This window comes from Sturnus vulgaris, chromosome 6 (assembly GCF_052056855.1).
Source record: "Sturnus vulgaris isolate bStuVul1 chromosome 6, bStuVul1.hap1, whole genome shotgun sequence".
Classification (NCBI taxonomy): Eukaryota; Metazoa; Chordata; class Aves; order Passeriformes; family Sturnidae; genus Sturnus; species Sturnus vulgaris.
Genome location: NC_142248.1, coordinates 16776274 through 16791815, shown reverse-complemented (window position 1 = coordinate 16791815; position 15542 = coordinate 16776274). Strand labels below are relative to the sequence as shown.

Here is a 15542-nt window from a genome sequence, read left to right as displayed (position 1 = left end):
GATTTGTGGCTAAAACAGTACAGGTAACACTGCCACATTTGGTTACTGCTAGACAGTGTTTGCATAGTGTGAGGGCTCTCTCTTTGCTTTACCCACTCTGTGCATCCCTCAGGAGACATGCTGGGAGGGGTCACAGTCAGGACAGCTGAACCAACCCACCAGAGGGATTTTCTATGGCATGTAACATCACATTCAGCAATAAAAAACAGTGTGTGGGAGAGGGCTGGGGCTTGACTGCCAAGGTTGCCATTGCACAGAGGCTCCCTGGGCATTGATCTGCCTGTGGGAGATTTGAGTGTAATGTTTGGTCTTACATTTTTAGTGTTATAAAGAACCAAAAACGCAAAAACCATGACGAAGGTGGCCACTGTCATTTTCACAGGTCCCTCTGGTTGTATTCAAGAGGGAAAAGGAGGTAGCCAGAAAGCTGGAATTTGATGGACTATACATAACTGAACAACCAACTGAGGATGATATTAAAGGACAATGGGATCGCCTTGTTATTAATACTCCGTAAGTAAAATTAAATTACTATGTGCTTGTAAATATTATATCTCATTAAGCCACTGATCTAGAACCTTTCCTCTTCACCTGCCACTTAGTTAATCTAAAAGAAAGGCATTTAGCACCGTATATCAAATGCTACAGTAGTAGATTCTAATCTGAAATCCTATATTATGTTTATTTAATAAATACTATGAAAACACATACATTCCATATCCTTTTCATTTTCTAGGTTTTGCAGATTGTGTATTTTACCTCACAATGTCTCTCCAAGACATTTCACACATTAGTCTCTATTGAGAAAGTTTTAAAAAGATAACTTCCATCCTTTTGTAGTGATTCTATTTCACTTGTACAGTGATATTCTCCTCCCTTTCTTTCCCATTCCTTGTTAAAGAAATTTGCATGTGATGAGAGGAGTAAATCCAGTGAAAAATAGCGTTCCTAGAATTTGAGTAGGTCTGACAGGAATTTCTGTCAAGTTGTAGGCATTAGCAAATACTGTAGTAGTCACACACTGATTCTGAGTCTCAGTAAGCTGCAGCAGTTTGTAGGAGTGGCACAGACAAACACAGCAAGTGAGTTCTCTTCCCACAGAAAGAATGCCTTGGCTACAGGCTGCTTTTCAGAATTTACTGGTAGGTTTAGATTAGCTATTAGGAAGAAGTTCTTTACCATAACAGAGTGGTGAGGCACTTAAACAGGTTGTCCAGAGAAGCGGTGGATGCCCCAGCCCTTGGAAGTGTTTAATGCCAGGCTGGATGGGACTTGGGACAACCTGGTCTTGTGGAAGCTGGCCCTGCCCATGGCAGGGAGTTGGAACTAGACCTTTAAGGTTCCCTTCCATCTATGCTTCCATGATTAGAATTACGAAAATACTAGAAATTCTTGAATGTTTTCTTTTCCTACACCTAATTTTTAAGAATTTTTCTTAATTTCATACAGTAGTATGGATTAACATGTATTATTTAAGTTACAGCAGAAGGTAATTGGGAAAGTAAAGAGCTTGTTTATTTTTCAACCAGTTTCTTTCACTATTGACAGCAACCCATCTAGATACCCAGTAAATTTATCTTCAGCAAAAACCCCGTGAATTAATGAAATATATTGTCAGTTTATCCCTAATGACATGCTGTACAGTCTGTTCTCAGCATGTTGCACAGTTTACTGAAGTTAAACAGAAGATTAAGGCTAATTTAAGCAGGCTAATCCTTCCCTCTGATGTTAACTGAATCTCAAGGTTTAGTGCAAGTACTGTATGATCAGAATAACCACTTCTGGAGAGTACCAAGTGTTCTGTATAAACTGAAATGTGCTTTCTATAACTGGAAAAAAGTAATTAAAAGTGGGAAAAATGTACCCTGACAAATAACTGGATGTTTTTGGTACAAGAGATAGTCTATGACATATTTTGCTTAAAAGCCTGAGAAATCAAGCAAAAAAATAATACAGAGCATTGGATTAGAATATACCACCCATTTGAGTTACTAGAAGTATTTGCCTTTATCCAGATTAATTTAATTCAGAATTCCAATTCAGAAAGGTAAAAGTTGGAGCATAGTCATTAGGAAGTTTAACTCACATCCTAGCAGAACATTATTCTGGAATCTCTTTTTTTTTTTGTGCTAGCACTTACTTTCTTTTACCAATACTGTCCTTTAGTTTAAGTAGTTATTTTTCTCTTTTATATTCCTGCATATTTTCTCAACTCAGTGTTATTTCCAGAAAATAAGGAGAGAAAAGTCTCAAATATTGTAGTGTCACCTACTAACTGGCATTCCTCAAAACAGATATAGTATACAGTAAGATCATTAGAATGAGCAGTTCCTGGTTACTGCTATATAAATATATATATGCTATATATTGGCAAATGATCTTCTTGAATTTTCTTGGCAAGTTTAATATTTCAAAATTTTCTGTTGGCTGACAGTCAACTGGTTCTCAAGTGTTCAGATGCTATTTGAAATGTAATCCAATGAACTTAAAAATTATTTATGCCTTAAGATTCTCTTCTTTTTCTCTGATAATCATTGTTTGGCTTGATTTTTATGGCTAGGGTTGATAAAAGTATTTATTTAGGAGATAAATTATATTACAGTGACTAACCTGCTATTATGGAATTGTTAAGCTTATTAGATGATAGTATTCAGACTGCTGTCTTTTTGTAGCCAGTCATATTTGTGGATGGGAAAAAGAAAGGGGAGAGGGAAGATGATATCGCAGCAAATTATGATTAATAACAGCTGTTGTCCACATGGAAAGAAATCATTCTCCTAATCTGAAGTGTGTTGAGTGAACAAAATTTACAATGATCAGGACCCTGGTCTTTTCTCCTTTTTTTGTTGTTTTTTCCTTTCCCCTAACAAGTCAAATAACTTGAAATATCTTTGCCTCATCTCTCTAGGTCCTTCCCTAACAATTACTGGGACAAATTTGTGAAACGGAAGGTAGGCTTTTTACATTTCTATTATGTTTTTCAGAGCAATAATCTACTATTTCATTAATTTGGATATCTGTATAATATGCTTCTGTACAAATAAATACAGAAATAACTGAGAACTGGAATTTGTTTTATGGAAGTCATTGTTGTGTTAAATGTGTCAGTGAGCAGGCAGCTGTGGCGTAGGTGGGAGGAGGGAGGAAGACAGAAGGCTGTGGTTTCCTTCCTAGACTCAGACATTTGAAATAACTTTGTGCTGTCAATCAGCCAGCAGGTCTAATTTACAATCATTGTCATCTTTAGGATACAAAGCCCCCTCATTGCCCTAAAAAAAGAAAAAACATGCCAGCTTAAATGACAGCAAATTATACATAAGCTTTCAGATAATAGCCTTTAATGCTTCTATTTTTCTTTTTTATGCTCTCCCTGTTTCCTGGGAATTCTTACTGTTCTAGTAGTGCTAATTGCGAAGGGCTTATTTTTTAATTCCTGACAACTACTGGTCTAAAGTAAATGAATGTCACTGAGGAGTTTCTGTGAGCAAAAGCTTCTCTTCTTCCCTTTCTAGGTTATTAACAAGTATGGAGACTTATATGGAGCAGAGCGCATTGCAGAACTTTTGGGTTTGGACAAAAGTGCCCTCGATTTTAGTCCAGTGGAAGAGAGTGAACCAGAAGAGGCATCTCTTGTGTCATGGTAGGACTTCTGAACTTCACAGACAAATTACGTGTTGGTATAACTTCACCATCAAAGATAAAAATGGATTTCATTTTGAAACCGTTGTGATGTTTTTCTCAACATGGAAAATTCAAATGGATAAGTCTTCCTAGTGTGGAAGTAAAATAAATAGCTTTTTGTTTGTTCTAAAACACAGTTGTGTTATAAAAGTAAGAAAAAAAATCAGCGAATTTATGCTGACTGATATAGATAGCCACACTTTAATTTTAAACAATAATTAATGCAGTATTTAAAAGGTCTTACAACAGAGTTTATAAACCAAAGGACAGAAGTATTGATAATTAATACCAAGATAACAGGTGTCTAGTACAGATTCAGAGATATTTTCCTGACTTAGTCAGTGAAGATGAGAACTTGAAAATGTCCCAGTCCCAAGTCATTTATTCTCCTACAAGGGTTGGTTTTCTCAATATGTAAGATGCACAAGAATGATTTCCCTTTGCATACCATCCAATAGTTAATAAAATATTTAGAATATTGCAGAAGGCATTACCTTTTCTCTTGGTTATTCTGGCAATATTTCACACTAGACAGAACACTTACCTCTTGAATTTAAGCAATCTGTGATCCACATTTCACAACTTTTGGCACAGATCTGCAACATGGCAGTATCATTATTCCTGAAATTGTTACACCAGTTTTGTTGGTTTAGAAACTTGTTATGGTGCTCAGAATTAATGAATACTCCCTAAAAATTTAAGCACCTGGATCACTCAAAAAATGAACAATTAATTTATATCACCACCTTCAGCAAAAAATGTGAAGTGCCTCCCCAAACTAGTTTGCTGTTTATAAATACACAATTCAATATTTATTTTTGACATTTAAGCATTTCAAAAATTTTGTATTTCTTAGGCTAAGCTCCATTGATACAAAGTACCACATTTGGAAGCTCGGAGTTGTTTTCACTGATAATGTGAGTATGTTAGCCTAGAAGAATATGCTTCGATTTACTCTAAACATGTATGTCCTCCACCATCTGCTTTTATTTTAAACAAACATACACAAATAATATTGCATTACACAGCTATTTAATTTTTTTTTTCTGTCTTATGATTAAAGGATGCTTTAATCAGAATTATATACTGCACTGTAGAGATGGTTATAACTGCTACTACAGTACATTATTTATTAAATTAATGGTTTAAAAGGTAGCTTAATAATTATTGTTACTTGCCCATATCAGTGACAGTGGGCAAACCTCTTTGGTTCAGCCTCAAGGAGTAACCCTGGGGAGTGTTCCCACTCACGTAAAGAATCTCCACACACCCCTGGAGTGCTAGAAATCCCTGCCATTGAAAAGCAGGACGGAGTTTTTACAACATAAAGTGATTGACTGGAATTCACGTGTTCCCAGGCTAGTCATGCTAGCTCAGTAGAGCACTATTCACCTTAAAGTAAGTAATTAGAACTACCAAGCATTGCTTGCTCTGTCAGGAAACACCTGCCTCCCACATCCCTGCCAGTGCCAGTGGCTGTCAGGATACACAGGTTTTTCACATCCTTGTGATGTCTGTTTTTGAGGTTGTTGAGTGAGGCTGGTCTCAGAGCCAAAGCAGTGTGACATCTCCCTCCATCACTGGCAATTTTTGGGTGAAGTTTGAGCTGTTTAATCCCTGTATAAGCAAACTGTACTACTATAACAACTTGAATGACTTAAAAATGTTCTAGATCCAATAATCCACACCCAACACCTGCTAACCCTCTGCCACTTTTCACTTTCTCTGCAGTCATTTTTATACTTAGCTTGGTACACAACTATGTCTATCCTTGGGCACTACAACAACTTCTTCTTTGCTGCTCATCTGCTGGATATTGCTATGGGTTTTAAGACATTACGAACTATTTTGTCTTCAGTCACTCACAATGGCAAACAGGTTAGTGCTACATGCAAAGGTTTGAAAATAAATGCACTTTGTAAAAGTACTGGAAAAATATTTGTTGTACTGGAAATATTGGAATGCAATTAATTTTTATCATGATAGGATTGATCATACCTTTTGCAGCACACTTTACACATGTTAAATCCTATGAAATTGTAACAATTTATGCCCACCACATGATGACAGATGAAGTGTTGCACACAATAGAAAACACATGATTTTAGAAATATACAAGAAAATGAATTATTACCTAACCAGCTTCTTCTAGAATCTCAATGATGAGCTGATTGATGATAAAGATTAAGAATACACAATCCCTCCTTAGCTACAGAGTAATATTGATCTGGGCACTAAGATTTCAATACCTAGCTAAGAAGAATGTGCTTAGAGGTGTGGGTATTCTGCAGTGTGGATTATGCTTCTATGGCACTTTGTCACGAAAAATCAGGTTAATAAAATGTACTTCTAAAACTAATGGTTAAAATTTTTGCAGGAAATCATGCTCTGATCTCCAAAGAATACATGTTCCTAGCTAGCATAACAACAAAAACCAAGCTTTACAGTTACTTTTAAACTCACATTTAAGAAACTTAAATTCCCCAAAATATAATTTCAAACATAGACATTCCATTCCTTCTCAAATGCAGTAAAATATATTCTAAGCCCACTCCTATGCCCTGCTAGATTTGTCAAAACATTTTAAACCCCATGATGTTTTGGAAGAGGCATAAAAATACACCAACACGAGGTGATGATGTGTTATCATTACACAAACAAATGAAATCTCTAAATTTATACTATTTGTTTTACTTCAGGATCACCAATTTTGTATTAGTTTTAATGATTGTAATGATTTATGTATTTTCCTTATGAATATTTTAAAAAATGTAATAGTCAAAACTAAGCATAGCTGATAAAACTGTTTTAAGTCAAGACCACGCCTTTTGCATTTTTAACAAGCAATGAATAGTTTTTCTAATCCAGTTGCTTTTCTGGCTAGTAAATATGAACACTGAAAGACAGCTGCAGATTTCTGAATTGAAATGTTCCCTTTGAGAGCATGCTGACAGATCTGCAGATAGTGATAATTGATCAGCTTGTCCTTCAATATTCTTATGTTTCTTTTAAAAGAGTAAATACTGGTCAGGACCTGGAAATTACTTATTCTTATCTAAAAAAAATTCTCTCCATTTTAGCAATGGCTTTGCTAAACAGCTTTGGAAGAGAAAACAGACTATGATAAGTCTTTATAAGTCCTAGTAAGTCCCAGCTGAAATTGTCAAATTATCTAAAGGGTTTTAGTTTTATTATTTATTTTCTATTGTACATCCAGTGTTTCAAGTTACTATAATTAAACTTTTAAACTAAGAAGTGCAAAAATTTGCTTTGGTGATACACACATAACTGCTGTCTTTAGTTTCCTTATTGGAAAAGGTACAATATGACCCATTTTCAATATTTAAGGCAATGCACCAAGTAGGCATGTCTCTTCTGATAAAGTGATATTGAAACCTATTTTCATGTCATGTCTCCACACACAGCTTGTGCTTACCGTGGGACTCCTCGCTGTAGTAGTGTACCTGTACACTGTGGTGGCGTTCAACTTCTTCCGCAAATTCTACAACAAAAGTGAAGATGAAGATGAACCAGACATGAAGTGTGATGATATGATGACGGTAACTAAAACATCACTTGCATGCCTCAAACATCATCCTGAGTTTTCAAATGGATACTTTAGACAGAATGATAAGTAAGGAGGGATGTGTTTGATGTAAAATCCATTGGCCTTTTCTTGATACCTGTCATTTTGGAAATGCAAATAGTCTTGAAATTCCCTCTGCATTCTCCAGTGGTCTAAACTCAACAGCAAATAGATGTAGAAAGGTATTCTGAATTTTTATCTTAAATACTGTGGTTTATGATGTGCCACAATGTTTTTACAGCTGAGGATGGCAAACCCTCCAAGTAAAAAAGGAATTTCTTGACAAACTGGTCAGAACTTCAAAAAAAGCTGTGTTGTCACAACAAAGAAACCCCCTTTATTCCCAAAGTTCACAAGTGTGCTAGCTGTTCCCATCCGTATTTAGGTTATATGAATTATGTGATGTTATTAGCACTAGTTATAAAGCTCCAAATTTAAAAATTTCCTCCAAAATTAAAATTAGTAATTTAGTCATGAAGAAGTCAAGACTGAGAAAGTAGAAATTGCAACTTATTATTATAACTTAATATGTGATAATCTTATGACACCAATTTACAGTTTGACTTCTACCCATTGCCACTGATTTTTATTTCTGTCAAAATAACACATACTCCACAGATATATCTTAATATATGAAGAGGCTTTGATTTTTCCTTCTGTATACAGAAAACACAAATTCAGGTATTAAAAATGTAGCATTCTGAGTTTGGGGCCAGCTGATATCTCCCATGGAACAGAAACTCTGCATTTTACAAGAGAGAATAAAATACCTAAGAACAAAAGTGTATCATAGACTTCACAGAATGATCCTCCCTATTCCTGAACTTTCTTTTAAACACTCAGTGCAGGTTTGACATGCAAATTACAGAACTTATGAAACCTGCCCATACTTTGTGAGCTGAATACTATGGACCGGTCATAAAATAGATGTAGGAATAATTAAAATAATAAAACTGTATTACCTTTTAAACTACTCTAACAAGTGAGGTAAATCAATTCTAAGCCACATTTTTAAGTATTACTCAACTAGTACTAGCATCTTATCAGTAAAATTGCAATATAAAAATGGATGTATAGTTTAGCGTTTGCTAATGCCAGGTTTTATACTCATTATTTAACACCCACTGCTGTCTAATATGACTCCAGAAAACTGGCTGTGCTTAGAGATTGATATTGCTTTTAACCCACACTGTGTGGCTGAGGTAGTTTACAAGTTTCTGTAGGCAATAATACAGGAACATCAGTAATTTATCACTCCTGCAGAAGATTGCACTCCAAAATACTTACAGAGTTTAAATATACAGATTATTAAAGATTTTTCGATTAGGGTTATATGTTCAAAAAATGTGATAATACTTTTGTAAAGTGATTTCTTCTGCATCGAACTGAACACGTTTCACAGACCACAACTAATTTACATTAATCAGACATTTAGTATTGCAAATTAATTTATCTAGAAACTGCCTATACACAGGTAGATCTATTTATTATGAATATCCCACTATTTATTTTATGGCAGTATTTTCCATATTTCTAAACTTCACTGCAAGACTTTAAAATATGTCCTCTGCTTATTCAGAGCAAGATAGAATCTTAGGAATTAATACAAGGAGTAGAATATAGTCGAATACAGTAACAGTATATACTAGAAAAATACCCCCAAAATAGTCTCAGTCTGAAAGTAAGACCCAGAGGAGCAGGTGGTAACAGCTCATGCTGACTCTCCCTCTTAGTAAGTGTACCTGAAGGTGGAATCACATTAGTTAAGACAGTAACATATTCTTTATGCAGTGTGTTTGATATATGAGGAATGATACCGTGTGTTCTTGTTACTGTAAGTTGTCAAGAGAATTAGCAGAGCAGAATAATTAAAAAAGAAAAAAAAAAAAAAGAAAAAACCCCAAAAGAATAATTAAGGGTAATATATCTGTAATTTTCCTCTCTCTTTTTTAGTGTTACCTGTTCCACATGTATGTGGGTGTAAGAGCTGGTGGTGGCATTGGAGACGAAATTGAGGATCCTGCTGGAGACCCTTATGAAATGTACCGAATTGTCTTTGACATCACATTCTTCTTCTTTGTCATTGTTATCCTACTGGCCATTATTCAAGGTACCATCACTTACCTTAGCAGACATTGTTCAAAATTAATTCATCAATGAAAACCATATTTATGTTTGAGGTAAATTTAGTATTGCTGGAAAGACTTTTTTCTGAGTTTATAAAACCATTAATTCTGTAAGTAATAATTTTATATTAGTTCATACATAATATGCCTTTTCCCAAGTACTACAAAAAGTCAAAGCACAAGAAATGTAACTTACATGGGTTGCAGTGTTTATGAACACTTTTTTAACTATCTAGCAATGCAGGATCACTGTTCTCCTATACTAAGCATTTAAATTTGGGAGAGTCTTGCTGAAGACACTCTTTTTAGCCCATAATCACCACAGCTGACTGGAGAATAGAGACTTTCCAATTGGAAAGGGCAAATGACATAGAGAAAGTCAGCATGGCCACACAGCCATTTCCTCCTTTCTTTAGAGGCTGATTTGCAGATTTAATTGGTTTGCAGTTGTGGTTCACAGCAAACAAAACCCCTCTTCAGTGATGGGTAGCATTCAACACTCATTGCATAAACTCTTTTAAGGCTGTAAGGAAAAAATTCACTGTTTTATGGCAACCTGGTGGCAAAGAAAAAATGTAACACGTCTATACTGAGAAAAAGTTGCAAATGTCACAGTCCCCAGAAAGATCCAATTCTTTTCTTAAAACGTTGAAAGTGGAGGAGTAATGCTTCAAATGTGAAGCAGACTCACAAACTGTCCAAGGTGGGCTGTGGGAGCAGAGCTGTCTGCTGAACAAGACTTGGGATATAAGAGTTTCATGAGGAGAGTGAAAATTAATTTCATTCATGGGAACAGAAGAGATGAGCTTATGCAAGGTTAAATGGACTATAATAAAGCACAAAAAAGTCTTTCCACTCTCCAGATTGTGCCTGTACGTATAAGTATGCTAAATTCTAGACACTGGAGGACTGACATTGCTTGCAATATGAATATCGCTAAGTACTGAAGTGTTGCTACTTTTCTATTTGGAAATAGGTCTGATTATTGATGCTTTTGGTGAATTAAGAGACCAGCAAGAACAAGTGAGGGAAGACATGGAGGTAGGAAGCATGTTACATTTTTCATTGCTCTTGTTCAACTAGATTGTAACCAATTAGTGTCTTTGAGTTAAAATTCATCTGTAACCACAACTTTTGCTTTCAGACCAAATGCTTTATTTGTGGAATCGGCAATGACTACTTTGACACAACCCCACATGGCTTTGAAACACATACTTTGCAAGAACATAACTTGGCAAACTATCTGTAAGTACATTTTATAATTGGAATTGTGAAAAAGAGACCTTTCAGATGTAGTGTAATTTAGGCACACACATTGCTGAAAATCCCAAGGCAGAGTTTTTTAAAACTGAGGAATATGTCCTCTCCTTTCTGGTCTCCCCTCCTCTATTCCATACTGCTGGTTACCTTGAAAGTGCTCACCTTACACATGAGGTACCTTAGTAAGTATGAGACCAGAAGGCACATCAGCTCCTTATTCTGCTGGGAAAAAAGCCAGATGGGGGAAGGAGAGGGGACAGTTTAATAAGTTGCTTTAGTTTGGAAGTTTTGATTGTGACTTCTGGGGGCTTGGTAATGCTGACGAGATCATAGAACATTGGCTTCACTTTGACAAAAAAGAAAGCTAAAACTAAAACAAAGCAAATAAAGGCACTTTTAGAAAGTTCTTCAAAGATAAGCTCCAAAAAAGCTCTGCTCTTATAGTTCTTTAGTAACAGTGGAGCTTTTTGAACCCTTGAAGCACTCAGGAGCTGTACATGTTTAGACTATACCAAACTCCCAAGAGAGTGCTCTTCCACTTTCATTATAAATATAGAGCAGACCTAAGAGGATATTAAAAATCTTATTCTTGTTGCATTAGTTACTCATACAGCAAAGATAATTATACGACCATTGTGCCAGCAGAATGAAAGGGGAAGCTAGTGAAATCTTATAGCAGTCTGATTTGGAATACTGCATCTGAACTTTTTTAAATTAAAAAAAATCAATTGCTTAATGTATTGCAAATTTATATTACTATCCGTAGTTTTATCAGCTTACAATATCCAAGCTTTTCTTATTATATTGAATTGCTTAGTTATTACATGGAAACCTGCAATTCACCATAAATTAAAAATGGCCATTTTCTTCATAATAGAACATATAGTGAACAATCTTTTTACCCAGGTTACCCTTTAATTAGACAACTGTTAAAACAAGCATACTTTCCTTCCTCCACAATGAAAGCACATACTAAGCCTAATTCCAAATTTAATGTTTCAAAACTGTCCAACCATGAGTAGTATTACCTCTAAAAAGACCACAGTTGGCTCTCTGTACAGTCTTCCTAATTAGCTGAAGCTCTCAACATTTGACTGAGCACAGGTGTTGGGGAAGGATAGGCTCAGCCCATGAGCTGTATAGCAGCAGTGTTCAGAATTCCTGGTGCAGCTCAGTATTTACCACACTTCTCATGCAGTAGCCATAGTAACTTCTTCCAAGGTGAGATGTTGGAGCATATGTGCTCAGAATTTGGCATATGCCTAATTCAGGTATTGCTCCTCACACTGAAATGAAGGAAATGCTAAACTACATTTTTCTACTTTTACAGATTTGTTATCTCTTAGCACTTTCACAGAAGACATGCTTCAGGACAGAATTTTTTCCCATAAAATAAGCACTTTAGATACCTAGCAGTGTCACTGCTTTGCTGGTTGGCAAAATCTTCCTCACATACCCTAGACTAGAAAAGGTCAGGCAGAACTATTAAGTTTCCTCCATTAATACCCACTTCATGTGCTTGTTTCAGGTTCTTCTTAATGTATCTAATTAACAAGGATGAAACTGAGCATACTGGCCAGGTGAGCTGAAAACAAAACTTAAGAAAAACTATTAGGCTTATCTTTCAATATTTTTATCTTCTCAAGCCTTGTAGCTGTGTACCAGCAGGTGGAACTGATGTACCACTGAGAAGCGTGGATGATGCCACTACCCCCAAGAGTCTACTGCCAGTGAAAGAAAAGAAGGGTTAAAACAAAGGGCGGGGGGGCAGGGGGGAATGCTGCATTGTGCTATTTCACCCAGCAGTGAACTCTGTTAGAAGTCAGTTAGGAGTAATCTTACTGTCATCTTATCTCTGAAAAGAAAATCTCAAATGCATTAGGTGTAGTTTATTCCCAAAAGGCTTAAGAAGTTAAGCTATTATATTTATAGTGAAAATCTCTATATATGTGTAGATAGATAGATAGATATTTGGGTGACTGTATGCTTAGCATTGTGAGGCCTTAAATAAATAAGAAAATAACTAGTACTTAATTATATCTTATCTCTAATAAGAAGCTCTTAGGCAAACATTACAGAAGTACGTTTGCTTTCCATTCAAAGCAAAACACTTTGCTTATATACAAATTTATCAACAGGTTTGCTCTGATATAACCAGACTGATTAATTTCTACTTAGATATTTTACTAATAGAGCTTAAATTTCAGTAGTACTAAATTAAGAGAAGTATAAAACTTCTATAAACGTTATTGAGTTACAATCTTTTGAGTTCCAGTGTCTTTACAGTTTTACTCCATGGTAGCAGGCACAATATGTGGTTATTGGTAAAAGTTTATCTACAGCACTAACTGCACCGTGACTGGTAAAATAAATATTCTCTCATTTTCAGGAATCATTTGTGTGGAAGATGTACCAAGAAAGATGTTGGGACTTCTTCCCAGCAGGGGACTGCTTCCGAAAACAGTATGAGGATCAACTTGGCTAATACCACAAAAGAAATTATTTATTCATGAACTGCTAAGATCCAGTATATAAAAAAAAAAATATCTGTTCTTTTCATGGCATAATTTCACAGCTTGTATTTGCTTTAAATGTCTTCAAAATTCAAGACACACATAAAATTTGACACTATTTCAGATGCTTTTTGTACCTACCACATATGAAACAGGTCTTTTGTTGGAATTCTAATTAGCAAAAACTATGCCAGATTAACTTAAGCTTTCCAGTTCGAACATGGCCTAAAATTATAACAACTTTTTAACCACATCAATAACCTGGTGTTTGGCAGTACAGTTGAAAGGGCTAAAAGGCATCTTAATTGCACATCTGACATTGAAGAACTTGAACATCAGAGACCATACCTCAGAAAAAATAGTTCAACTAACTGCTGTCCGGTTTTTCCCCACAGTATTTGCTAGTGAATGTATTAAGATACAGTTTGAAAAGCTTTAAGCAGTTAAAAAGAAATAATTTTCAAACACTTTGTCAACCTTGAAACATTAAAGTGCCTTAAAACCTGCGTAGACATAGCTATGCAAACTTTTTGTTAGTGTTCTAGATAAACAGACCCATTAACTGTATTGCTTTTCTGTCTTTCTGTATCAAATTGCACTTGAAGTTTGTTTATAGACAACCTTCAATAACAGCTTATTAGATGCTGCTGTTAAAAGACATACACTGTATCAAAATGAACACAATTTAAATCTTAGGCCAAAACAAAACAATACTCTACAGTCACCTGCAAGTAGAAGTTGATAGAATTATGCTTTTTTTTTTTCTTCTAATAAAAAGTGCCCACTGCAATAAAGTATTATAAACCAAATATAACTGTTGCTGTCCTCTTTTCCATTTTTCTACAATATGGAGTTTTGTGACAATGGTAACTAAAAACACACATACTCATTGTTCATCTGCAGCTTTATTTTAAGGACTACACACAGCAAGCACAAGCTGAAATAACTGTTCTCCTTCTGCACCATAGTCTGCTTCTTTAGTGAAGAAAACTCTAACTTCATCACAAATTTCAGACCTTTCTAATAATATCATTAGTCTTCAACAATTTTTAATCCCATCTAAATTAATTTTGGTTGCACAAAATTTTAAGTGCCAGCAGTGATAAAGAGACATTTGGCATACAGAGAAAGGAAATAATAAGGAGATAAAGAAAGATTCAAGTTTCTACATAACATTTGCTATATTCAATTATTCATATGAGGAAATTTGAGCTTCAGGCAATCATGCTGTCCAGCCAATCTTCAAGCTCTTCTTCAGTAACTTCTTTAGATGTACTTTGCTGCTGCTGTGATGATGTGCTCTTCTCTTCAGGCATATCTACTTTTAAAGGCTCTAGAGAAGTGAAAACAAGAAGACTGAAAATCCGGAAACAATTCCATACTACCTGTGTCCTGCATCGTTTTGCTTTTAATGCACAACTGACACATTTAGGCACAATCTCTCCTTCTTGAAGAACAGCAAGTCATATTCCAAAAATAGTTTCCATGCTAATCTTCATTTTGTAAAATCAATACTAGTAAAGTTTCAAAGTAGCATTCAGGAGAAGCCATCAGAAATAGCTGTCAATTCTTCTGTACACTGATAGCACAGTGAACTAAAGGCTGATGAAGTTACACAAATACTTTATCTTTCCTGCAACAAAATTCCCTAGCAGTACACTTCTTTTTTTAATTTAAATTTTTGCTAAATGATAAGCCCAATGCTGTTTTGCAGAAGAATTTCTTGTAATGTTTAAAGTGAACTAACAATAGTGAAACTTCAGGTTAGTGAGGAGTCAAAACTGAAAATGAACAAACGGCCCAGAACACAGCCCCAGATAAATGAAATGCAGTGTGACAAAGATGATGAGAGCAGCACGGTTGACTGCCTAATCAAAAATTCAAAAACATCACCAAAACAGAGAGCAAGGGAAATTAAATAAGGTCATGCTGGGGAGAAAACTTACCATTTTCCTTACAATCAATTTTCGAATCTTTCTCAGTTGATATGCTGCAGGATAATGTACCTGACGCAGGTTTATTTTCTGTATTAATGGGAGCCTCCAGATTCAGGAGAAGATCTAGTTCTTCATCCAAATGGTCAGTGTCTTGATTTGATAGTGGATGGACTCTTTGAAATGATTCTCTTGCATTTGCCCTAGAGCCATTTTTACTCCCAGGTTCTGATGGAGCAACAGAACTACCAACAGAATGGGAGACCAACCCGGTTTCACTTTGAGCCAGAGACTGTCGAAACAGCTGCTCTCTCTTCTTCCCATCTTCAAAAATTTTAGATTTCATATGTGGGATCTCTAGAGGTGTTGATGCCTAGGAGTACAAGAAAGGACTTGAGTCCTTGTAATGATTATCTATTATTACTATTCTGTCAAATTTGGA

General features: G+C 35.5%; 2 protein-coding genes across 2 annotated transcripts in view; one reads left to right on the top strand and one right to left on the bottom strand.

Moving 5' to 3' along the window:
• The window catches only part of RYR3 (ryanodine receptor 3), a 192487-nt gene extending 178070 nt beyond the window's left edge, over positions 1–14417 (top strand). Inside the window, exons 96-106 of the mRNA XM_088167194.1 lie at positions 383–513; positions 2909–2951; positions 3513–3640; positions 4538–4598; positions 5413–5559; positions 7107–7241; positions 9221–9377; positions 10370–10434; positions 10538–10638; positions 12182–12233; positions 13043–14417. Coding sequence (XP_088023320.1) covers positions 383–513; positions 2909–2951; positions 3513–3640; positions 4538–4598; positions 5413–5559; positions 7107–7241; positions 9221–9377; positions 10370–10434; positions 10538–10638; positions 12182–12233; positions 13043–13138 — 1116 coding nt within the window. The 3' untranslated portion in view covers positions 13139–14417. The remainder of the gene's footprint in view (positions 1–382; positions 514–2908; positions 2952–3512; positions 3641–4537; positions 4599–5412; positions 5560–7106; positions 7242–9220; positions 9378–10369; positions 10435–10537; positions 10639–12181; positions 12234–13042) is intronic.
• Positions 14053–15542, bottom strand: part of AVEN (apoptosis and caspase activation inhibitor) — an 82400-nt gene continuing 80910 nt past the window's right edge. Inside the window, exons 5-6 of the mRNA XM_088167193.1 lie at positions 15113–15473; positions 14053–14499 (exon numbers count right to left, since the gene is read on the bottom strand). Of these exons, the coding sequence (XP_088023319.1) occupies positions 14381–14499; positions 15113–15473 (480 nt within the window). The 3' untranslated portion in view covers positions 14053–14380. The remainder of the gene's footprint in view (positions 14500–15112; positions 15474–15542) is intronic.